We start from the raw sequence: 19,027 nt of genomic DNA, 5'->3' as shown, positions 1-19,027 counted from the left end.
ATAGCACGCTGTCACTTAAAAAGGAGGTAGTACGTATACATAGTAGTACACTGTTGGGAGGCATGTTTTGAAGAGGTTGCTAAATTGGAAGTCCATTATATTGTGAAAATACAGTCATTTGATGAAATAGAGCAATGCTCTCACAATGCCCTTCAAAATATGTTTTATCTCTTCAGGTCAAAAGTTAGCACCTGTTTACTGGTAACAGACCCACAGAGCCGTTATGTTGTGCGACTTCCTTACAAACTTCCAGGAATGCACTACAGCGCAGATGAGCAATGCCAGATTCTCTTTGGGACCAATGCAACTTTCTGCAAAAATATGGAGGTAAGATAACCCATTTGGGACATAAACAAGCTGGGGACCAAACCATAAGGCCCCAAGCATGGTTTTTTAAAAAAGTATGCCCACAGTTTCATTTATAAGGGCAAATTGTTTTGAGATGGAAGTAATAAAGAAATTTATTTTGTACATAGCATGCAATTCTGCGTCTGAGAACATGAACTCAACTGCAAAGTCAATGGCAGCTCTGTTATGGAGTTTCACTGCTCCCAAGGATGCCAGTTTGGGTGGCAAAATTTATTCTGGCCCCTAGACTGCTGTGTGGTTTACAGAGTGGCCCTTGAGAATACAGACTTTGGCCATTTCTCCTCTAGAGGTCGCACTTAGAATAGACAGAGTAGTTTGTAATTCTGCTCTTTATTTTGGGAGGTAATTGTTTCAGTAAATGCCCCCCCCCTTCCCCTTAGTAAAAAATCCAGGAACTTGAAATGTGATATAAAACAGAAAATAAGAACCATTTATATTTTTTAATGTTACATAAATGAGACGTGCCAAATTAATAAAACTTTTCACTGTGTGCTGTAGCAGAGGGAATGAACTTCAAGCCTTAACTGTTCCATTTTATTTATTCTGGATCGGGAAGGCAGCTAATGCAACATGAAAACAATGAGCACAAAAAATATTTTAAAAATCTTCCTAAGTAGTGTTTTTCGGGGAATGTGGACCACCAAGCTCGCTGTTATTGAGAGACGTTCTGAATGTGTATATCTTTAAAGACCATCCCAGGAAGTGTCTGTTAAAAGAAAGGACATTCTCAATTATTTTCCCTTTGAGAAGCTGGTTGGCTTTCCTTGGCTTGAGGCCTTTATATATACATATGTATTTTGCTGCTTGGCCTACTGCAGTAGTTTTCAACCTTCAGGAAATCCTTTCAGTGTTGCCTTCTCTTGAGGAACCCCTGCACGTCAGCTGTGGAACCCTTGAGAGTTGCACAGGATTCTCTATAGGGGAGGACCTTATAGTATGCACAGTGAGTTAACTTGAGGCACTGGCGAACAGTGGCGGTGGGGGCGTGAACTCAGATAATGCTTGTTGCTTGCCTGAATGGAGGATAGAGAGGGGTGTGTGTGAATGTGTACAGAAACTAGTCTACTTATTAAGTAGTGGGTTGACATAGCAGCCGGCACAGCGATTTCTTCAAGTAGCTCTTTATTTTGTAAGCTGGAATAGAACTGACTCCAAACAGCTCAGCCGGCCTGCTTTTATAGGCAGCCGGCTGTCAACATTGTAACAACAACAGCCCAGAGTTCCCGCCTAAAATAACTGATGCGGACCTGAGTGAAAACTATCTACAGACCTGAGTGAAAACTATATACAGTATCCCCCTGTTGGCCCAGGGTGAAACTACACTACATAACACTACTGTTCAAAGGTAAAACCCACACCTGTGGTTATGCCCACTTTCCCCTCTATCTCTGCCCACCAATGGGATGTGGCCCCTGAAATGTGGGACAGAATGGAATATGGCCCTCAGGCTGAAAAAAAGTTCCCCACCCCTGAACTGAAGCCAAGGGCAAAATAATATGTTGGGAGAGGTGGCGTACAGCCAAATGCAAAATGGTGGTTAAGGTGGGGAGTCACTATTTTTACCTGCTGTATCCTGAGCCCTGCTGTGGCCTAATATGTACAGGTATAAATCTATAGCTGAAGTACTAAAGATCAAGAAAGAGAGAGGGCTCTGAGAGGTAAATTATGTTGAAATCCGACTTCTTTCAAAGTAGATGTGTTAATGGCTAGGGCTCTATCATCCAGAATATCTACAAGAAATAAGCAGAGGAAGAGGGCTAAAACGAGAAGTTGGTCTAAGTTGCAGAAAATATTGGCAAGCTGTTTTAGCCAATATTTATCCAATAAGACAATATATGAAAAACAGAATATAAATATAAACATTTGTTACAAAATGGAAACAAGCTTCAGTAAATCAGCCCTACTCAATTTTGTTGAAATTTGGTATTAAAAAAGAGTTACAAAGATAACATTCAGTAAAACAACAGCAGCAGCAACAACAATGCATAGTTATCTCCTTGTCCCTTATCTGGAAAGCACGGGTCCAAGACCTTGACCTTGGAGAGTCACAGTAAAGAACAGTGTGACTCGGAGACCCACACATTTCCACATGCACAACTAGTTCACCAACATAGGGATGAGCCAAATTTCATTGGAAATGAATGTTCTGACAAATTTTTAAACTGTTAGAGAATTTCAGTCCCCCTGGAGATTATTCAATAGAATGGCCTCCCCAATTCACCCTCTGCAAATCTGAGGCACAATTGTCCATCCAGTTTTAATATTGTGTAATATTATTTTACTATTGTTCAAGGAAATGGGGGTTATGGCCCCTATGCTTTCTAATCCTCTCTTAATCCATGGCTTCCTCTCCAAGAATCCTGGGAACCGGAGTTTGTTAAGGGAGCAGAAAGTTGTTACGAGACCCTTAACAAACTCCAGTTCCAAGGATTATCTGGGAAGAAGCCATGTCTTTTAAAGTGGAACAAAAGTGCTTTTTATGTATGTGTGGATGTGGTCTTAATGTTGAATGGAGCTTTATTGTTAGTTCATGTTATACGGTAAAAGAGGAAACCAATACTACTGAATGGAATAAAGTCATCCTGTGTGGGATTTACAAAAACCAAACTTTTAAAAGTGGGTGTTGTTGGGGGTAGGGTGGGGGAAACATAAGCTGGATTTCTGTCTTCTGTCACACTAAGGCAATTGTTTGAAAGGAAAATTGCAGCTCATAGAACTTACATTTCCCCCAAATTATTTGCCTCTGTACTATATCCATTGTAAATCAGGTGACTGGAGCAGAATGTTTTATATCTCTTTTTAAAGAATTTGCTACATTTCACTTGCCCTCATGTTCATATTTCAGTATAATGGCAATGACCGCTCCCCGCTTAAAACAGGGGGCGCCCTTTGCGTGGACGCGCGCAGCCCTAGATCTGGAGTGGCACCATCAGCATAGGCTTGGCTTTGCCTTCCCTCAGGTGGGATACCTGGAGGTCTCCGCCTACCTCAGTCAGTTGTCCAATCCCACCTGGGGGAAGCGTTGCCAAGGAGACCAGGCCAGGTAGGGGAGGGATTACCTGCCCACACAATAGAGGGAGGATCTTACCTGGGAATCCTCACTTGGCTCCAGAGCTTCTCCCACCCTACCCACCCTCAGTTAATGTCTTCTTTTGCAGGTTAACTTTTCTTCACAGGTATGCGGGCGCTGCTACGTTAAGGTCGCTGTTAAAGGGCCGGAAAGGAATTTCCCTGCATTGGCAGGTTTCGCCTTTCCCGTAGCAAAACGTCACAACTTTGGCGGTATCAGGCCTTGGGCGGAATCCTTTAGTCCATTTTCCTCTTTGCGGCGGCGATACCAGGGTTTCCCGTTAAAGGGGTTTCTGAAGGGAGGCTTTGACCGTACGCCGAAAGGTCGTCATTGCTCTCCCCTGCGGCGGCGGCGTAACGGGGGCGGCTATCTCTGCTTGAACATATGTTCTCCAGAGCCGGCCCATCCCCCCCCCACACTGGATAACCCTGAAGCTCCCTAGGTCCCCGGCTGGGGACTGGGGAGGAAGAACGCCCAATGCCTGAGCCAAGGTCTACCCACATTTGAAATTTAATAAAGTTGTGGCCAATTTAATCCCATAGCACGTTGTCTTGAGTTGTTATTCCACATGACGGGGGGGACTGCTCGGGATCTGGGGACTCTGCCTGTCCACGCAAAAAGATGAACCCCATGATCCCAGCACCAGCTGTTTCCCCCAAGATTTATAGCCTTGTTAAATAGCTAGATGTGATGCACTTTGACCTTGACATTCTTCAGAAGTTTAACTTAAGTGGGCGGGGGGGCATGATTATTGGGATGTGAATACTGTAAATGCTCTCTAAATGGAATACAGAAAATTTTGCTTTTCAAACTGGATCTCTAGCAAACCCTGAGATTCCTAGATATTTTATCAGGAACTCCTCAATGAGGAAACCAGCAGTACTATCCTTTTAAAGCTGTATTTAAATTGTACTTTAAATTGTCGTGGCTAGGGATTTAATTCCAGCTGTCAGCTTTCTTGGTTATTTTTGTTGTTATTTATTGAGCCCATTCCACTTCAGGGCACTTCCTTTTTCATCATTTTGAAGCTCTCTTGTTGCGAACTGCCCTGAGATCTGTGGATGAAGGATGGTATGCAAATATATACAATGGAGGAGTATTATATATGTGTATACATATATAATATATGTCTGTTTCAAAAAAAGAATTCTGCAACCAATAACAAAGTGGTGCAGAACTGAGTTATGATCCTTTTTTATTTTAAATTTAAATTTCATATTGGAGTGCTTTGTGCCCTCCCGCACTTCTGGGCTCCCTGCTTTCTGACCTTGAAGGCCTCTGCCTTCTCCTTCCTTCTGCTACTGATGCTTCTCTCACCTTCCCTGGACCGATCTATGTGCCCTAGCCTTCTTGTAGGGTCTGAGCAGTTCACTAGTGACACTTCTGCCTTCGGTCTCTTCTGCAACATTAAGGCAGCTCAATCAGTCATTGCCCACCAATATTACACATCACTTGGTTTACCACAATACAGATCTTAACTAATTCAAAGGAAGCGTAACTGTAGTTTTGCATTGCCACACCAGCCCTTGTGGAAGTTAATTCAAAGCTGCTTGTGTTTCAGTTTCTCAAGCCCTTTTCTTATTTATAGCCATCACTTTAAAAATTATTTTTATTAGGATATTCTTAGATTCCCACATTGTATTTTACAATTCTATTTAAAGTTTGTTCTCCCTCCTTTCCCCCATTAAGCCAGAGTGCCTTTTGACAATCAGCCAAACTGAAACCCATGCAAACATTTTTGAGACATTCCAGTAAGTGTAAAATGGGTTGTAATACATAATAATAATAATAATAATAATAATAATATGAAAAATATTTTCTAGTAAGAGTAAAGTCTTGCAATACACAGAAGCTGTGACTTAAGCTTCATATAAAACAGCAAAGTGAAAACAGTCACACTTTTTTAATAACCCAACTTACGAAAACCATAAAACCCAAGGACAGCAATTAGACATGTTATTAACTTCACATGAGGTGGGTTTTTTTCTTTTTGTCTCTGAGCATTAACAAAAGTAGAACTTCTTTGCTGGTTCATTGCCATAGTGTCTCATATTGAATGTAAATGGACTGTGAAAAAAGGCTCTATGAATTGAAACTGGAGACACTATATGTACTTTTCCTTGTTTATTTGTTTGTTTTGTATCACAAAAAAAATCTTTAAGAAAAATTAAATTAAAAACACACATACATACACAAGACCCCAGTTGTGTTGGTGCTTTGAGGTCATCCCAAATTGTCCTGCCAAGGTTCTCCGAGGATCTTTTTAAGGCACATTTGCAATTCAACAAATTGTGTGATACAGTTCTCCAGCCAAACAATGTCTAAAGGTAAAGGTACCCCTGACCATTAGGTCCAGTCGCAGACGACTCTGGGGTTGTGCGTTCATCTCACTTCACAGGCTGAGGGAGCCGGCGTTTGTCCGCAGATAGTTTTTCTGGGTCATGTGGCCAGCATGACTAAGCCACTTCTGGCGAACCAGAGCAGCGCATGGAAATGCCGTTTACCTTCCCACCAGAGCAGTACCTATTTATCTACTTACACTTGACGTGCTTTCGAACTGCTAGGTAGGCAGGAGCTGGGGCAAAACAACGGGAGCCCACCACGTCACGGGGTTTCGAACTGCTGACCTTCCGATCAGCAAGTCCTAGGCTCTGTGGTTTAGACCACAGCGCCACCCGCGTCCCAAACAACGTCTACAAAGATGCATATATTAGAGGGAAATGTGCATAGACATTATTGAAAATAGCATACTTACCTACATGTGTTTATTAATCAAAGCTGCATACAAAAAGGGAAGGTGAAGGTAAAGGACCCCTGGATGGGTAAGTCCAGTCAAAGGTGACTATGGGGTTGTAGCACTCATCTCGCAATAAAGGCAAAGATGGGGGGAAACTGGTGCAGATTATGAGCAGAGAAGAGAGGTGTTGCAGAGATCAGGAAGTCTCAAGCTCCAATATTAATCTAAAATAAGCAGCTAGATTGTTTACCAAAAGCATCTACTTTATTTTGGGGGGGTAGGAGGAAGAGAAAGAGAAGAGGGGGGGATATGGTAGAAATAAAAAGTGTCACATTTCCCCCAGGGAAGTGTGTGTGTGTGTGTGTGTGTGTGTGTGTGTGTGTGGATGCATATTTCCAGCCCAGGTGATCAGTGCTGGAAACATAACTGTGTTGTTCTTTGAAAATATCACTTTGCTTAAAAATGAAGCCAATCAGATACTTCTGAATTCACATGAGAGACATCCTCCCTCACAAAAAAATAGCTGATATCTCCAGAAAAAAGGACAAAATGCCTTTGCTTTTATGTTGGCAGCATTTGATGTGTGCTGGTCTCTGGTGCCTTGTGGAAGGAGACGCATCTTGCAAAACCAAATTGGACCCTCCTCTGGATGGCACAGAATGCGGAGCAGACAAGGTAACCCCCCTAAGGGAGAATTCAGGCCTGGTCTTTTTTATTTATTTGCTGTGTCTCTATGCCTGATAGCAAATTTTTCTAGCCAGTCGACAGTATCAGTTTTCTAAGAGTTGCCCTTTCACTTGCTTTTCAAGACCATTTTCTACTCAGATAATGTTTGTGCATGTTTTTTTAGGAATCATTGTGTGAGGTGTGCATTAATTACGTTATGGCAAATAGTTGGTGAACCTCAATACAGTAGACCAGAAACTTATGCCGGGGTTATATTCTGGCGGTCTTGCACGCAAAGGCAAAATTGTGCAGTCAGGAAGACACACACCCACACCCTGAAATCGACACCCCCATCCCTACCTGTTTAATGCTGGTTCACTGAGCAGATAAGATCTTGGGAGCCTCACAAGGCCTTCCAGAGTCCTCATGCTACTCTCCAAAGGCTGGTAAGTGCAAGGCAGAGGGCTTAGAAATTTCCACAGCAGGAAAGCCTAGCACAGAAATATCTTTTTAAGTCCTTTGCCTTGCTTTCCAAGCTCTGGGAAGGTTGTACAAGTGCTCTGGATGCTGTTGTGAAATCTCACAAAGCCCCTTCTGAGGGCTTTTTTTCAGGTCTCCCATCATTCATTCATTCATTCATTCATTGGCAAAGTGTGCAAGGCTGTGATCATATAAGTTAGCTGTATGTAAGTTTTGGGCCTGCTGTGCTCTTACTATTGGCAGTATCAGTATCTGATACTAGTGTCTTATTATTGTATTGGAGAATGCTCTAAGCAGCTGACTACAGGTTTCCAGATAAGGTTTCCCCCTAAAAAATCTTCCTCAGTGTTCTCTTGCTTCTCCAATAAGCAGAGCAGGCTTGTGTCTTGGAACAGATAAATCAGACAGGCTGTCTGTCTCTTTGTTAGAGCCTGCCCCAGCCAGCCGACATAGTGCTCCAAATGATTTTCCTTGCTTACATCACCCAAACTGAAATCCTACATCCCATAAACCCTATTGTCTCTGCCCACTAACACACAGCTGGAGGAGGGGTACCATCCATCTTCCTCTGGCATATTTCTCGGGATGATTGCTTTATTATTAGGCTGCCTATCAGTATGTTTTTTTACCATGTTTCCTATTATGTTTTTATCACTGATGTTCTGTGATGTGTTTTGAATGTTGTACACCGCCCCGAGATCTTTTGATAAAGGGCGGTATATAAATTGAATAAATAATAATACTATCACCTTAAAAGTGTTTCAAGGCCCTGATTGCAGTTTTTACAACTGGGAGGACTTCGGGAATATTTATCTCCAATATTTATTTACCCAATTCCAAGAAGATATTGCCACCACAAGGGTCCAGAACTATGGGCACACACTTCAACCATGAAGTTCATTGAGTGACTTTGTGCTGGTCACCATCTCTCAGGGTTGATATGAAGATACAAAGATGAGAAGCATGTGTACCACCTTGAGTTGGTAATGCTGGTATATACCTGTAATTTCTCTTTATTTCAGCTTAACAAGTGCTTCCACTTGTGCTTAACTACATCCTTGTAGCCATTCCCCTATATGTTTGATGGGTCTCAAAGCACCTGTGGCATTGAGGTCATTGGCCACACTATTCTAACCCTTGTTACATTCCAGTGGTGCCGAACTGGGGAGTGTGTCAGCAAAACTCCCATCCCCGAACATGTAGATGGAGACTGGAGCATGTGGAGCCAGTGGAGCATGTGCAGCAGGACGTGTGGGACCGGTGCCAGATTCAGACAACGCAAATGTGACAATCCACCGTAAGTTGCCTCATTCCAAGGAGACATTAAAGCCTGAAGGCATCACATGTAACCTAGGACGCTGCCTTATGCTGAGTCAGACTGTTGGTCCATCTAGTTCAGTACAGTCTACCCTGACTGGCAACAGCTCTCCAGGGTATCAGCTAGGGTTATCTTCTAGTAGTACCTGGAGATGCCTGGAATTGGACCTAAGGTCTTCTGCATGCAAAACAGATGCTCTGGCTGAATCAAACCAGGGTTGGACAGTGCTTTGACAGGAGACCTCCTGGTCCTGGGGACCCTATATATGCCTCCTTGAATTTCACGTAAAAGCTGTGGTATACAAATGTATTAAATAAAGTAAGCTGTGGAAGAGGCCAAAAGATGCAGCCGTTACTTCAGGAGTCTCCTTTGTAGCTTGGTCTGCTTTCCTTGCCATTTCCTCATTTCTTTTGTGCATAAGCTAACTCTGCAGCACACATCACTCAAAGCTGCAGCATTGCTCAAGGCCCAATACTATGAAAATCACAGAAATTACCATGCTGTATGCCAGTCTCATCTATAGTTGCCTAGATGGTACACGCTATGTGGATATCTGGGGTCAACAAAATCTGCTTGAGCAGACAAGAAATATAGTGTGTGCATCAACTTCAGTAAACCTAAATCTCCCCAGTGCCCCTTACTTTAATGCACCAGATTTTTGCGCTGATTTTTCACATTCTTTTGCTCATGTAAGTTCTTGGCTCGTAAATGGCACTTGATCCTGTTTCACTCTCTCTATATAGGTTCACTTTATATTCCTGTCTGCATTCTTTGTTCTTCTGCAGCTGGTTTATTTGCTATCCAAATCTATTGATTGAGGATTTAAAAAATACTTCGTTTGGGGAATTCAGTAATGTTGGTGGTGGTGTTCTCTGCCACAGGGATGGAGAAGAAAATTGATTTTGTTCAATCTTCCAAAGCAATATGCAAATCAAAACCCAGCCATCCCACTTTCCTGAATTTCCCCCTAAAATTCTTACCTTTTCTGAATTTTGCACTGTTGTTTTCCAACCACGTAAAGAGTACAAAAATGCACACACTGGGTAAATGTGCATGCCTCAGGGAAAATAACATACAAAAAATGTGTTATATTAAGAAAAAGTGCTTTGCAAAAAAACTGCTTTGCAACAATGCGTATATTAGGAGAAATTTACACTCAAATGTTGATGAATTTTGCAGAGGGTTCTTTTTTAAATTACTAAAGGGACAAGGGGGAGGGGTAAAAGGAGCTGTGGCTCAGGCCCCACCCCTAATGACATGTGTCTCCTCTGATCCTGGAATTAGCATGGATATCTGTGGCAGGGAAACCTGTGCGGCTAGGCATCCCTGAGTCCTGGAGCCCTCCATTATCAGGGTTCCAGGAGCCAGAGAAAACGAACATAAGAAGAGCCCTGGTGGATCATGCCAAAGGCCCAACTAGTCCAGCATCCTGTTCCCACAGTGACCACCCAGATGCCTGTAGCAAGCCCACCAGAATGACCTGAGCACAACAGCACTCCCCCCTCTTTTGTTTCCCAGCAAAGGGAATATGCAGAAGCTGGGACAGGGCTGGGGGAAACCCCGAGTCATCTGCCAAGGGCAGAGGTGAGACTTCACAGCCCTTTCCTCCCCACATTGCTCCTCCACGTGAATAACGTCTGAGTGATTTGGTGGCAAAGGTGGGATAGGAATCCTGGGTTTGCTAGCTCACAGTTCAGCATCTTAGCTACCATGCTACTACTCTCTCAGGAGTTTTGTTTTCCTTCCTTCCTTCCTTCCTTCCTTCCTTCCTTCCTTCCTTCCTTCCTTCCTTCCTTCCTTTGCCATTAATGCATTTTCATTTCTAACAGGCATTTGACTCCTTTTCAAAAAAGAGCACAAGCACACATTAAGTTGGCTTGCAACAGGTCCAGCTATTCATCCATCTAGCTCAGTATTGCCTGTTCTGACTATCCATAGCTCTCTAGGGCCTCAGGCAGAGGAGGATGTTTGTGCCACTTGCAAGCTGATCCTACCTGGTCTCCATGCTGGGCAGGGGGAAAGCCCCTCCCCCCTGAAATTACAGGGAGTTGCTGCCAATCTGAGTAAATTCTGGACTAGATGGAGTTATGGTCTGACTCAATGCCATAAGGGGACTCCCTGTGTTCTTATTCTTTTAACTAGAGATGCCAGAAATGGAGCCTGGGGCTGGGACCTTCTGCATTCATAGCAGATGCTCTATCACTGAGCTGTGGCCCTTCCCCAACTTCGTTGATTAAACATGTGTGTGTGTGTGTGTGTGTGTGTGTTTGGTAGTGGCACGGTTCTTCACAAAAGACACTCTGCTCCTGGCATGGTGACGCAGATGAGTTCCAGCTGCAGATTGGAATCTTTTATGGAAATTCTGCCTGGCTAAGGAGGATTTAGGAATTGGATGTTTTAGGCCTTATTTAGATAACGAGGATTAGATCCCGGGAGCTTTAGCATGAGCTCCTCCCACATGTAGCATCTGAGACAGGAAAGCATTTGGGTTTGGATTTTATTCAGCGGATTCTATTAACAAGGTAACTTGTGTATACAGAGATCATGTTCCCCACCCATACTGTGCAACCATTTTGCATGCTAGAACTCATCAGCTGTGTTAAATGTAAAGAGCTTTAGAAATCAATGAGGGTGGTAAGTGGATGTTATAAATGACAGTCCAGTGTGGTGAGTTTTGAGTTAAGGAGGGCCAGTAGCTGAGTGCTGGATCATATGTTCTGCATGCAGAAGGTCCCAGGGTCAATTCCCGGCATCTGGTTGAAGAATCTTTTGGCTGCAAAGGACCATTGCCTCAGATATTGGACAGCTGCTACCCATTGAATCAGATCTGTGGTTCACAAGCTCCTCCACCTCCAGACCACTTGACAAATTCTAAGGAACTTAATGGCTTACATAATAAACGATTTTGTTCTGTAAACCAAAGCACATGAATAACTCTTAATAACTGTAGTCTTTCTTTCAAACGCAGTGGGTTTGCTTGTTTTCATGGGCAAAGTCATGTGAAGTCAACTTCACATAAAGTTGTTTATCAGCTTTACTCTTGGGACAGGTTCAGCATTTATCTCACTTCTGTATTTAGACTTGGAAGGTGATAAGTAATGAAGATCCCAAGTCTTTCACCAGCAGCATACTATGAAAATCATGAGCACTGTTTGTTAGCTTGTTTGATAAGCCAGCCCTACTCAAAACAGCCTGTTTCCATCATCAGGGGAAAAGTAAATAAATAATGGCCAGGGCCAAGTACAGATATTCTCAATTGTTCTGCATCCTTACAATGGAACATCTGATTGAAGCTTGTGGTCCACAGGCCAATAGTTGAAAGTCACTGCAATAGAGAGTAGTGGGCTCGATGGGCTCTTGTTCTGATTCCCCATCAGGCAGCTTCCAGGATTACAGTGCCGTAGTCAGCAGAAAGGTACCTTTTAGAGAGGAATGAGGACTAGTGGTTTTGTTGGTTAACCTTCACCTCCCAGTTAACTGGCCAGAAATTTCTGCTGACACAAATGCTGCTTATTTCATGGCAGTGTTTAAAAAACAAACTGATTTTAGTGGTTGGGATTAAGAGTGGTTGGAGTCCTGTTGGAATCCAAGAGGGTGCATATGGTCCAGTATTCTGTTTACAACAGAGGGTCTTGCAGATACTACTGGGAAGCTAGAAGCAGGGATTAAAGGTGATGCTCCCCAAAGCTGATTTTAAGAGGTATACTTCCTCTGGGAATGGATGTTCCATTTCCCTATCATGATTAATATTTGGTAGACCTCTCCTGGGAAGTTGTTTTTCACGAGCCTTACTTTTTTTTTTACTTTGAGAGCTCATCTAGCCTTAAAGGTAAAGGGACCCCTGACCATTAGGTCCAGTCGTGGCCGACTCTGGGGTTGCGGCGCTCATCTCGCTTTATTGGCTGAGGGAGCCGGTGTACAGCTTCCGGGTCATGTGGCCAGCATGACTAAGCCGCTTCTGGCAAACCAGAGCAGCATACGGAAATGCCGTTTACCTTCCCGATTTGACGTGCTTTCGAACTGCTAGGTTGGCAGGAGCAGGGACCGAGCAACAGGAGCTCACCCTGTCGTGGGGATTCGAACCGTCAACCTTCTGATTGGCAAGTACTAGGCTCTGTGGTTTAACCCACAGTGCCATCTGCGTCCCCATCTGGCCTTAGAGCAACTCAAATTGCTAAAATTCTGCTCAGACAGACACATGTGCTTCCAAGGTCTACAGTACATTCTACCTTTGCTAGGTTAAAAACACACACAAGTGTGTTACTTCAAATATGACAAAACAGCCCTCCTGCGTGTGGGGGCCCCTTCTGGTTCATTCTGCTGAGTGGGATCCTGTAGTGCCATCTCTGAGTTCTACCCTGAAAACAGCATTGCATTTATGATCCGTTAGCTGTCTCCTGCTCATGGCTATCCATGCTTTTCTCCACTAACAGCCCTGGACCCGGAGGCAAAAACTGCCGTGGCACGAGTGTCGAACACACAGTTTGTGAAAACTTGCCCTGCCCCAAAGGGGTGCCCACATTCCGAGACCAGCAGTGCCAGACTCATGAGAGGTACACCAACAAGAAGAAAAGCCTTTGGACTGCTGTCATCATGGATGGTACATTTCTGTACGCTTGTACATTATTTCCCCCTGCCTCCCACCCTTCAGTACTGTTTTTTATTTTTATGGTTTTGTTTATGTATTATTTTAAACTTACTAATTTGGAGTAACTGAGTGATATACACGTATGTGTGGCAATTCATTTAGAATATATACTGTGCTGGCTTTTCAATGACGAAATAGGCCAGTACTGTTGTTTTGGTGGTGATAGCTTAGATAATACAACTTGCTGATTTATATTTATTTTATGGTTTATTTATAAGATTTTTTGCCCACCTTTCATCATAAAGTTTCAGGGCAGGTTCTAGCAACGTAATATCTAGTTACATAAACAGATGCAACTGTTATAATTATAAAAACAAATCAAACCTGCTATTGCACTGCATTTACTTCTGCGGTGTTCCTTGTGATTGATAGGGGCCAAGCATTCGGAGTTGCATTGCCTGTGGGTTTGGTCGCCATGTTTATATAAATTAAGACATGTAAATTTACATCTTTTACCATACAAAATAGTGGGTTGTATCCAAAGTAGCACTATTTGCTAGCATAAGGATTTCTGCTTGCGCAATGGAACATCCTCCCACTCTCCCCTCCCCCACCCTGGTCCCCTAGATCTGAAGAGAAGGGAAGGAAGTCCCATTGCACAAGGATAAATTATTGCACTGACAGTTCACATTAATTGAGTACCATCTTATCTGTTATATATCATATACCTGTCCCAATAATTTTCAAGTGCTTTGGGTACATGATATGACAATATTTGGGTACATGATATTGACAATAAGTCAATATTCTTGCATGGTGTTTTGTGTGTATGTGTGTATTTGTTTTTCAGATAAGCCCTGTGAACTTTATTGCTCCCTGTTTGGAAAGGATTCCCCTATGTTGGTGTCTGACAGGGTAGTTGATGGTACACCATGCGGGCCTTACGAGACTGACCTCTGCGTTCATGGCAAGTGCCAGGTGGAGTAACTTTTTTGTTATTCTCTCTAAGCAATAATATTTGCCTTGTGCATGACTTAACTATGGAAGATGATAATAATGAGGATGATATGTTAAGCTTCAGCAAAGGCATGTCTCTCGGGAAAGGCTAGCGGGCAGCATAAAGTGTGTTCAGGGAATTGCTGGAACTGTGACTATGCTTAGCTGTGATTACATCCTCTTACAGGACCACAGGGCCTCAGTTTTCAAGTCGAGAACTGTTTATTTGAAAATACCCCCACATGAAAATTATGCCCCCTAGGTCACATCTTCCTGGTGCAGTGAGAATTCTTGAAAGCTAGAAGAAATGTGAATTTGCACAGATGGCGCAGTCTTTTTAAATGCAGGATATGAAGACATTTTCATATTGAACCAAAGTTCACCTGACCATATATATGCAAAGCTAGGTTCCTATGCTAAGCATATTTTTATTATTATTATTTCATTTATCCCACAAGATTTATATGCCACTTACATCCTCAACATGTTTTTCAAAAAGAATGGGGGGGGCAGTGAAAACCAACTATTTAGAACATAAAAAAGTGTGAGTGTTGCCACCCTAAAAGACTGTTTTGTTTTGTTTTTTACAAATGCATTGAAGTATTATGTTGCACCTGTAACAGTGCCGGTTCTATAGATTGAAGCAGCCAAGTGGGCGTGTATGGGGTAAGGAAATCTCGCAAGTAAGCAGGTCCAAAGGTATTAAGGCAACGTTTCTCAAAGTTGGGTCTGCAGCTGTTGTTGTACTACAAACTCCCATCATCCCTGACCACTGGTTCCTGCTAGCTAGGGATGATGGAACTTGTAGTCTAACAACCGCTGGGAACCCAAATTTAAGAAGCACTATATTAAAGCCTTTATATATTAGTAACAACACCTTGAATTTGGACCAGTAGCACATTGGCAACTAGGGCAGGTCTCTGACCAGAGGTGTTATATGCTGACAGGGTTTCACTTCTGTCAGCAATTGTAGCAACTGTAGCATTCTGCACAAACTAGAGCTTCCAAATCAAGCACAAGGGAAACCCCAAATGGAGCGCATTGCAGTAACCCAATATTGCATGATGATGTGCACTTGGTATATAAGACTTGAACAGCTGAAGATGGTTAAGTGATGTTCTTCAAGGGTATTTGCTCAATAGCTCAAGCTTCTTCTGGGGGACGTCTAGTGCATCCTCTGGTTTCTTTGGATTCTTGTGGCTGCCAACTTGGTCAACTCCTAGGTACACCCCAACCTTCTCAAACACCATTGGCTAACATCTAATTTATTGACACAATTTCGGGTGTTGTTTTTAATCTGTAAAGCCCTCAGTGACCTGGATGTTGGCTACTTGGAGAACTATCTGACCTCGTTGTAAAAATATACCCTAAGTAAGCAAAACACAGTTGCCTGCATTTCTTGCACACAGGCGCACACACACACCTTCTTTTAATAATAATAATAATTTTTTATTTATACCCCGCCCTCCCCAGCCAAGGCCGGGCTCAGAGCGGCTTACAAGCAATAATAAAAACAAGATGAATGGTTACAACTTAAAAACAAAAATAAAATACAACATTAAAATAATGGAACATTAAAATATTAAAATGTAGCCTCATCGCAGGAGGAGAAGGAAAAGAAGGGGGGGAGAGAGAGAGGGAGGGAATCAAATTGGCTCCAAGCCAAAGGCCAGGTGGAACAACTCTGTCTTACAGGCCCTGCGGAAAGAAATCAGATCCTGCAGAGCCCTGGTCTCATGAGGCAGAGCGTTCCACCAGGCCGGAGCCAGAGTTGAAAAGGCCCTGGCTCTGGTTGAAGCCAATCTAACTTCTTTAGGGCCTGGGACCACTAGGGTGTTGTTATTTATGGACCTTGAGGCTCTCCGTGGGGTATACCAGGAGAGGCGGTCCCATAGGCACGAGCGTTTTCTTCTTGATTCAACTGTCAGTGGCATAGCGTGGGGGGTGCAGGGGGGCCGGCCGCACTGGGCGCAACATCTGGGGGTTAGGGTTAGGGGGCGCATATCCATGGGTTAGGGGGTGCAAATCCACGGGTTAAGGGGCACAAGTTACTTGCCTTGCCCCGGATGCTGACAACCCACGCTACGCCACTGTCAACTGTTTCCACCACTGATCATTATTCTCTACTTTATACAATAATTCTCTCTTTGTAACATCCCAGCTGGTTGCTGAATTCAATAATAGCATCTTTAAATACTCTAAAGTTCTATGTGAGTGTTGGAAAATATCCAAAAACAAGAATGATTTGAGAATCGGGTTAGAATAGCAATGTTTATTAAGAGCACCTCTAGCTTCCCCTCACCCCAAGTTTTGGAATCTTGCCTCTTGTACAGTATTCTTTTTTCTTTTCTTCTTTACTTGCAAAAAGTAAGCCCTTTCCCAATGGAGTTTAAAAGTTTCTGAAAAGAAGGGATTTAACAACATCTAAATTTCTGTAACAGCCATCACAGATGTTTTGCAAAAGGCAGTCACCCAATATCGTAAGGCAGTGCTCCCAAGACAACAGCTAAATGGCCCTGATGTACATGGGAGCCAAAAGACACTTAGGATGCAGTCCAAATCCCTGACCAGCAGTGGCAGGGTTTAATGGAGTATAGTAGCCACTGCCTCATCCACAGCCCTTCCACCCGTGCCAGGTGGGGGAGGGGGCAGGAGAAAATGCAGTTCCATTACACCTGCACTGGAGTCTAAGGACGGAGGAGAAATTTGATGCAGTTTGCATTTAAAGGCAAAGCTGCCTAATTTATACTTTCCAAAACAAGCAGAACACAGTCATTTTTTAAAATTCTACAAAATATGCAATGCAGTTCTCACTGTGTACATAAATGTATATACAGTACTAGGGTAAATTGTGTGTGTAAATGCATATCATAGTGAAAATAACATGCAAGCATTCATATTGGGGGGGCGGGCTTTTTCTTACCGTGAATTTCAGTTTACAGATTGGGGGAATGACATTCCTGATGGGATTGACTCCCCCTTCTAGAGACAGGCAGGGTCTTCAGATTCTTGTGTCCTCTTCAGGGGGGAGGAGTCATCTGGTTTCTTGAGTGGCAGGCACTTAAGCAGAACCCACAGGTTCACAAGGGAGGAAAACACTCATATACACCGTAAGATATTAGGTGAAAACACAAAACTAACGCTCCAGAACTCCTCCCCATACCCAGCTGCAACCAATCACAACCTCCGCCTAGGGTTGGCAAATGCTGAAGTGAATCAGGCCAGAGAAGGGCAGAATGTTGGAAAGATTCTCACTGATTTTTTAATAGATCCATTTTGCAATTTCCCTTTCTAACAGCAACTTTGGCCCTACCCAACAACACCTCTTCTAACATCCAGTCCCATGCTTAATCAAAACATACCCCTTTGCAAATATTTTCCATCAAAATAACAATCTTGTTACCATTAGAAAATCGGCTGTGATGGGATCATCGGATCAGCTGCGAAAGAAGATCGTTGCGGCATCTGCAATGGAGATGGCAAAACCTGTAAAGTGGTGAAAGGAGACTTCAACCATACTAAAGGGATGGGTGAGTAGATACTGGTCAGTCTCAGTAGCTTGGCATGGGAGAAGTGAAATGCAAAAAAAAGTCTGTGTGTGCAGAAGTTAAGGCATGCGCTGCATTTTGAGGGCAAAGTTAAGAAATTCGACCTGTCAACAAAGTTAAGAAATTCGACCTGTCAACAGCAATGTGATACTCAGCTTGATACAGGTATTGACTGAAGTCACTCAATTTTGATTCAGACTTTGCGGTTTCAAGACACTCTGCCCCAAAGGTCTTTACATCCCAAGGCTGTTGCCTTGCGCTGTCAGATTTCAGAAGGATAGCTTTGAATCTACTGGTCATTATTGTTCCCTGTGTGCTTCCATCTTGTTTCACAATGAACAGATGCATAGTCCAAAGCTCATGCAGATGAAGAGTGAAGACAAGTGGCAGACAAGGCATGCTGTGAACTACCATTTAGAATAAATGTGTGTGCCTGCCTTGCCACTGTACTATGAACATGTGGTGTTCTGATTTTCAGCCCTTGGGTGGCCATGTGTCCTACTTTATAGACAACATTTCTCCATCTAAAGGAGTTCCAGAGGACAGTCCTTCACTTCAAGGTGCCATCTGTCTGGTTCAAGGTAAAGAACCGTAAGAAAGCAGAGGCCTTGAAATTGCCCAGCAACAGTTAGCAGGCCAGGCATAAAAATAACTTGGTCAGTCTTTTCCACTGTGGTGAGATGTATTGTATTTCTATGTCGATTATAATAACGAAAACAGCATGTACATGTTTTATGCTAATCTATGTGCTCTTTTTTGGCAGTACTCTATCTCCCACTTTCATTGACACAATCGTTTTAATTGGTTGGTGCACAAGGAACAATCTTGGCTAGGGGTTTCAAAGAATTTCCAGAAATTGTTATGGGTTGTTGATTTATTATGTTAATATTTTGGTTTTATTATTGCTGTTGTTAGGAACAGTGTGTGTGAAACATGATTTTGAATACTGAACGATGTTTTCTGTTTTATTAACTGCTTTGGATCCTCTTTGAGAAGGGGAATAAGTAAGGGTACAGTTCTTTAAAATAATAAAACAATTTATAAAAATGAGATCCATTCTCTTGTGCATTTCCCATTCATTGCAACAATGCTCGTCTGGGGTTAACCGTTAAGAGTTGCAGTGTTTGGCATAATCCTAACTTGGGGCATCTGCCATGACTACTAATATCTCCAAGGTGGGCCAAGGACAGACTGCGAAATAGCATATCAGAATTTTATTTATTTATTTAGGCTACTTATGAATCACCTTTCCTTC

At 43.0% G+C, this 19,027-nt stretch overlaps 1 protein-coding gene across 2 annotated transcripts in view; it reads left to right on the top strand.

Annotated features, from left to right (window-relative positions):
• The window catches only part of ADAMTS17 (ADAM metallopeptidase with thrombospondin type 1 motif 17), a 182,982-nt gene that overhangs the window by 108,591 nt on the left and 55,364 nt on the right, over nt 1–19,027 (top strand). For both annotated transcript variants that reach the window (XM_081888428.1, XM_081888427.1), the window contains exons 10-15: nt 177–327; nt 6,750–6,851; nt 8,474–8,619; nt 13,074–13,240; nt 14,079–14,206; nt 17,634–17,754. In XM_081888428.1, coding sequence (XP_081744554.1) covers nt 177–327; nt 6,750–6,851; nt 8,474–8,619; nt 13,074–13,240; nt 14,079–14,206; nt 17,634–17,754 — 815 coding nt within the window. The remainder of the gene's footprint in view (nt 1–176; nt 328–6,749; nt 6,852–8,473; nt 8,620–13,073; nt 13,241–14,078; nt 14,207–17,633; nt 17,755–19,027) is intronic.

Source organism: Podarcis melisellensis (genome assembly GCF_964234715.1).
Source record: "Podarcis melisellensis genome assembly, chromosome: 14".
NCBI lineage: Eukaryota > Metazoa > Chordata > Lepidosauria > Squamata > Lacertidae > Podarcis > Podarcis melisellensis.
The sequence above is the reverse complement of the archived record's forward strand: the minus strand, read 5'-3'. Positions and strand labels throughout refer to the sequence as shown.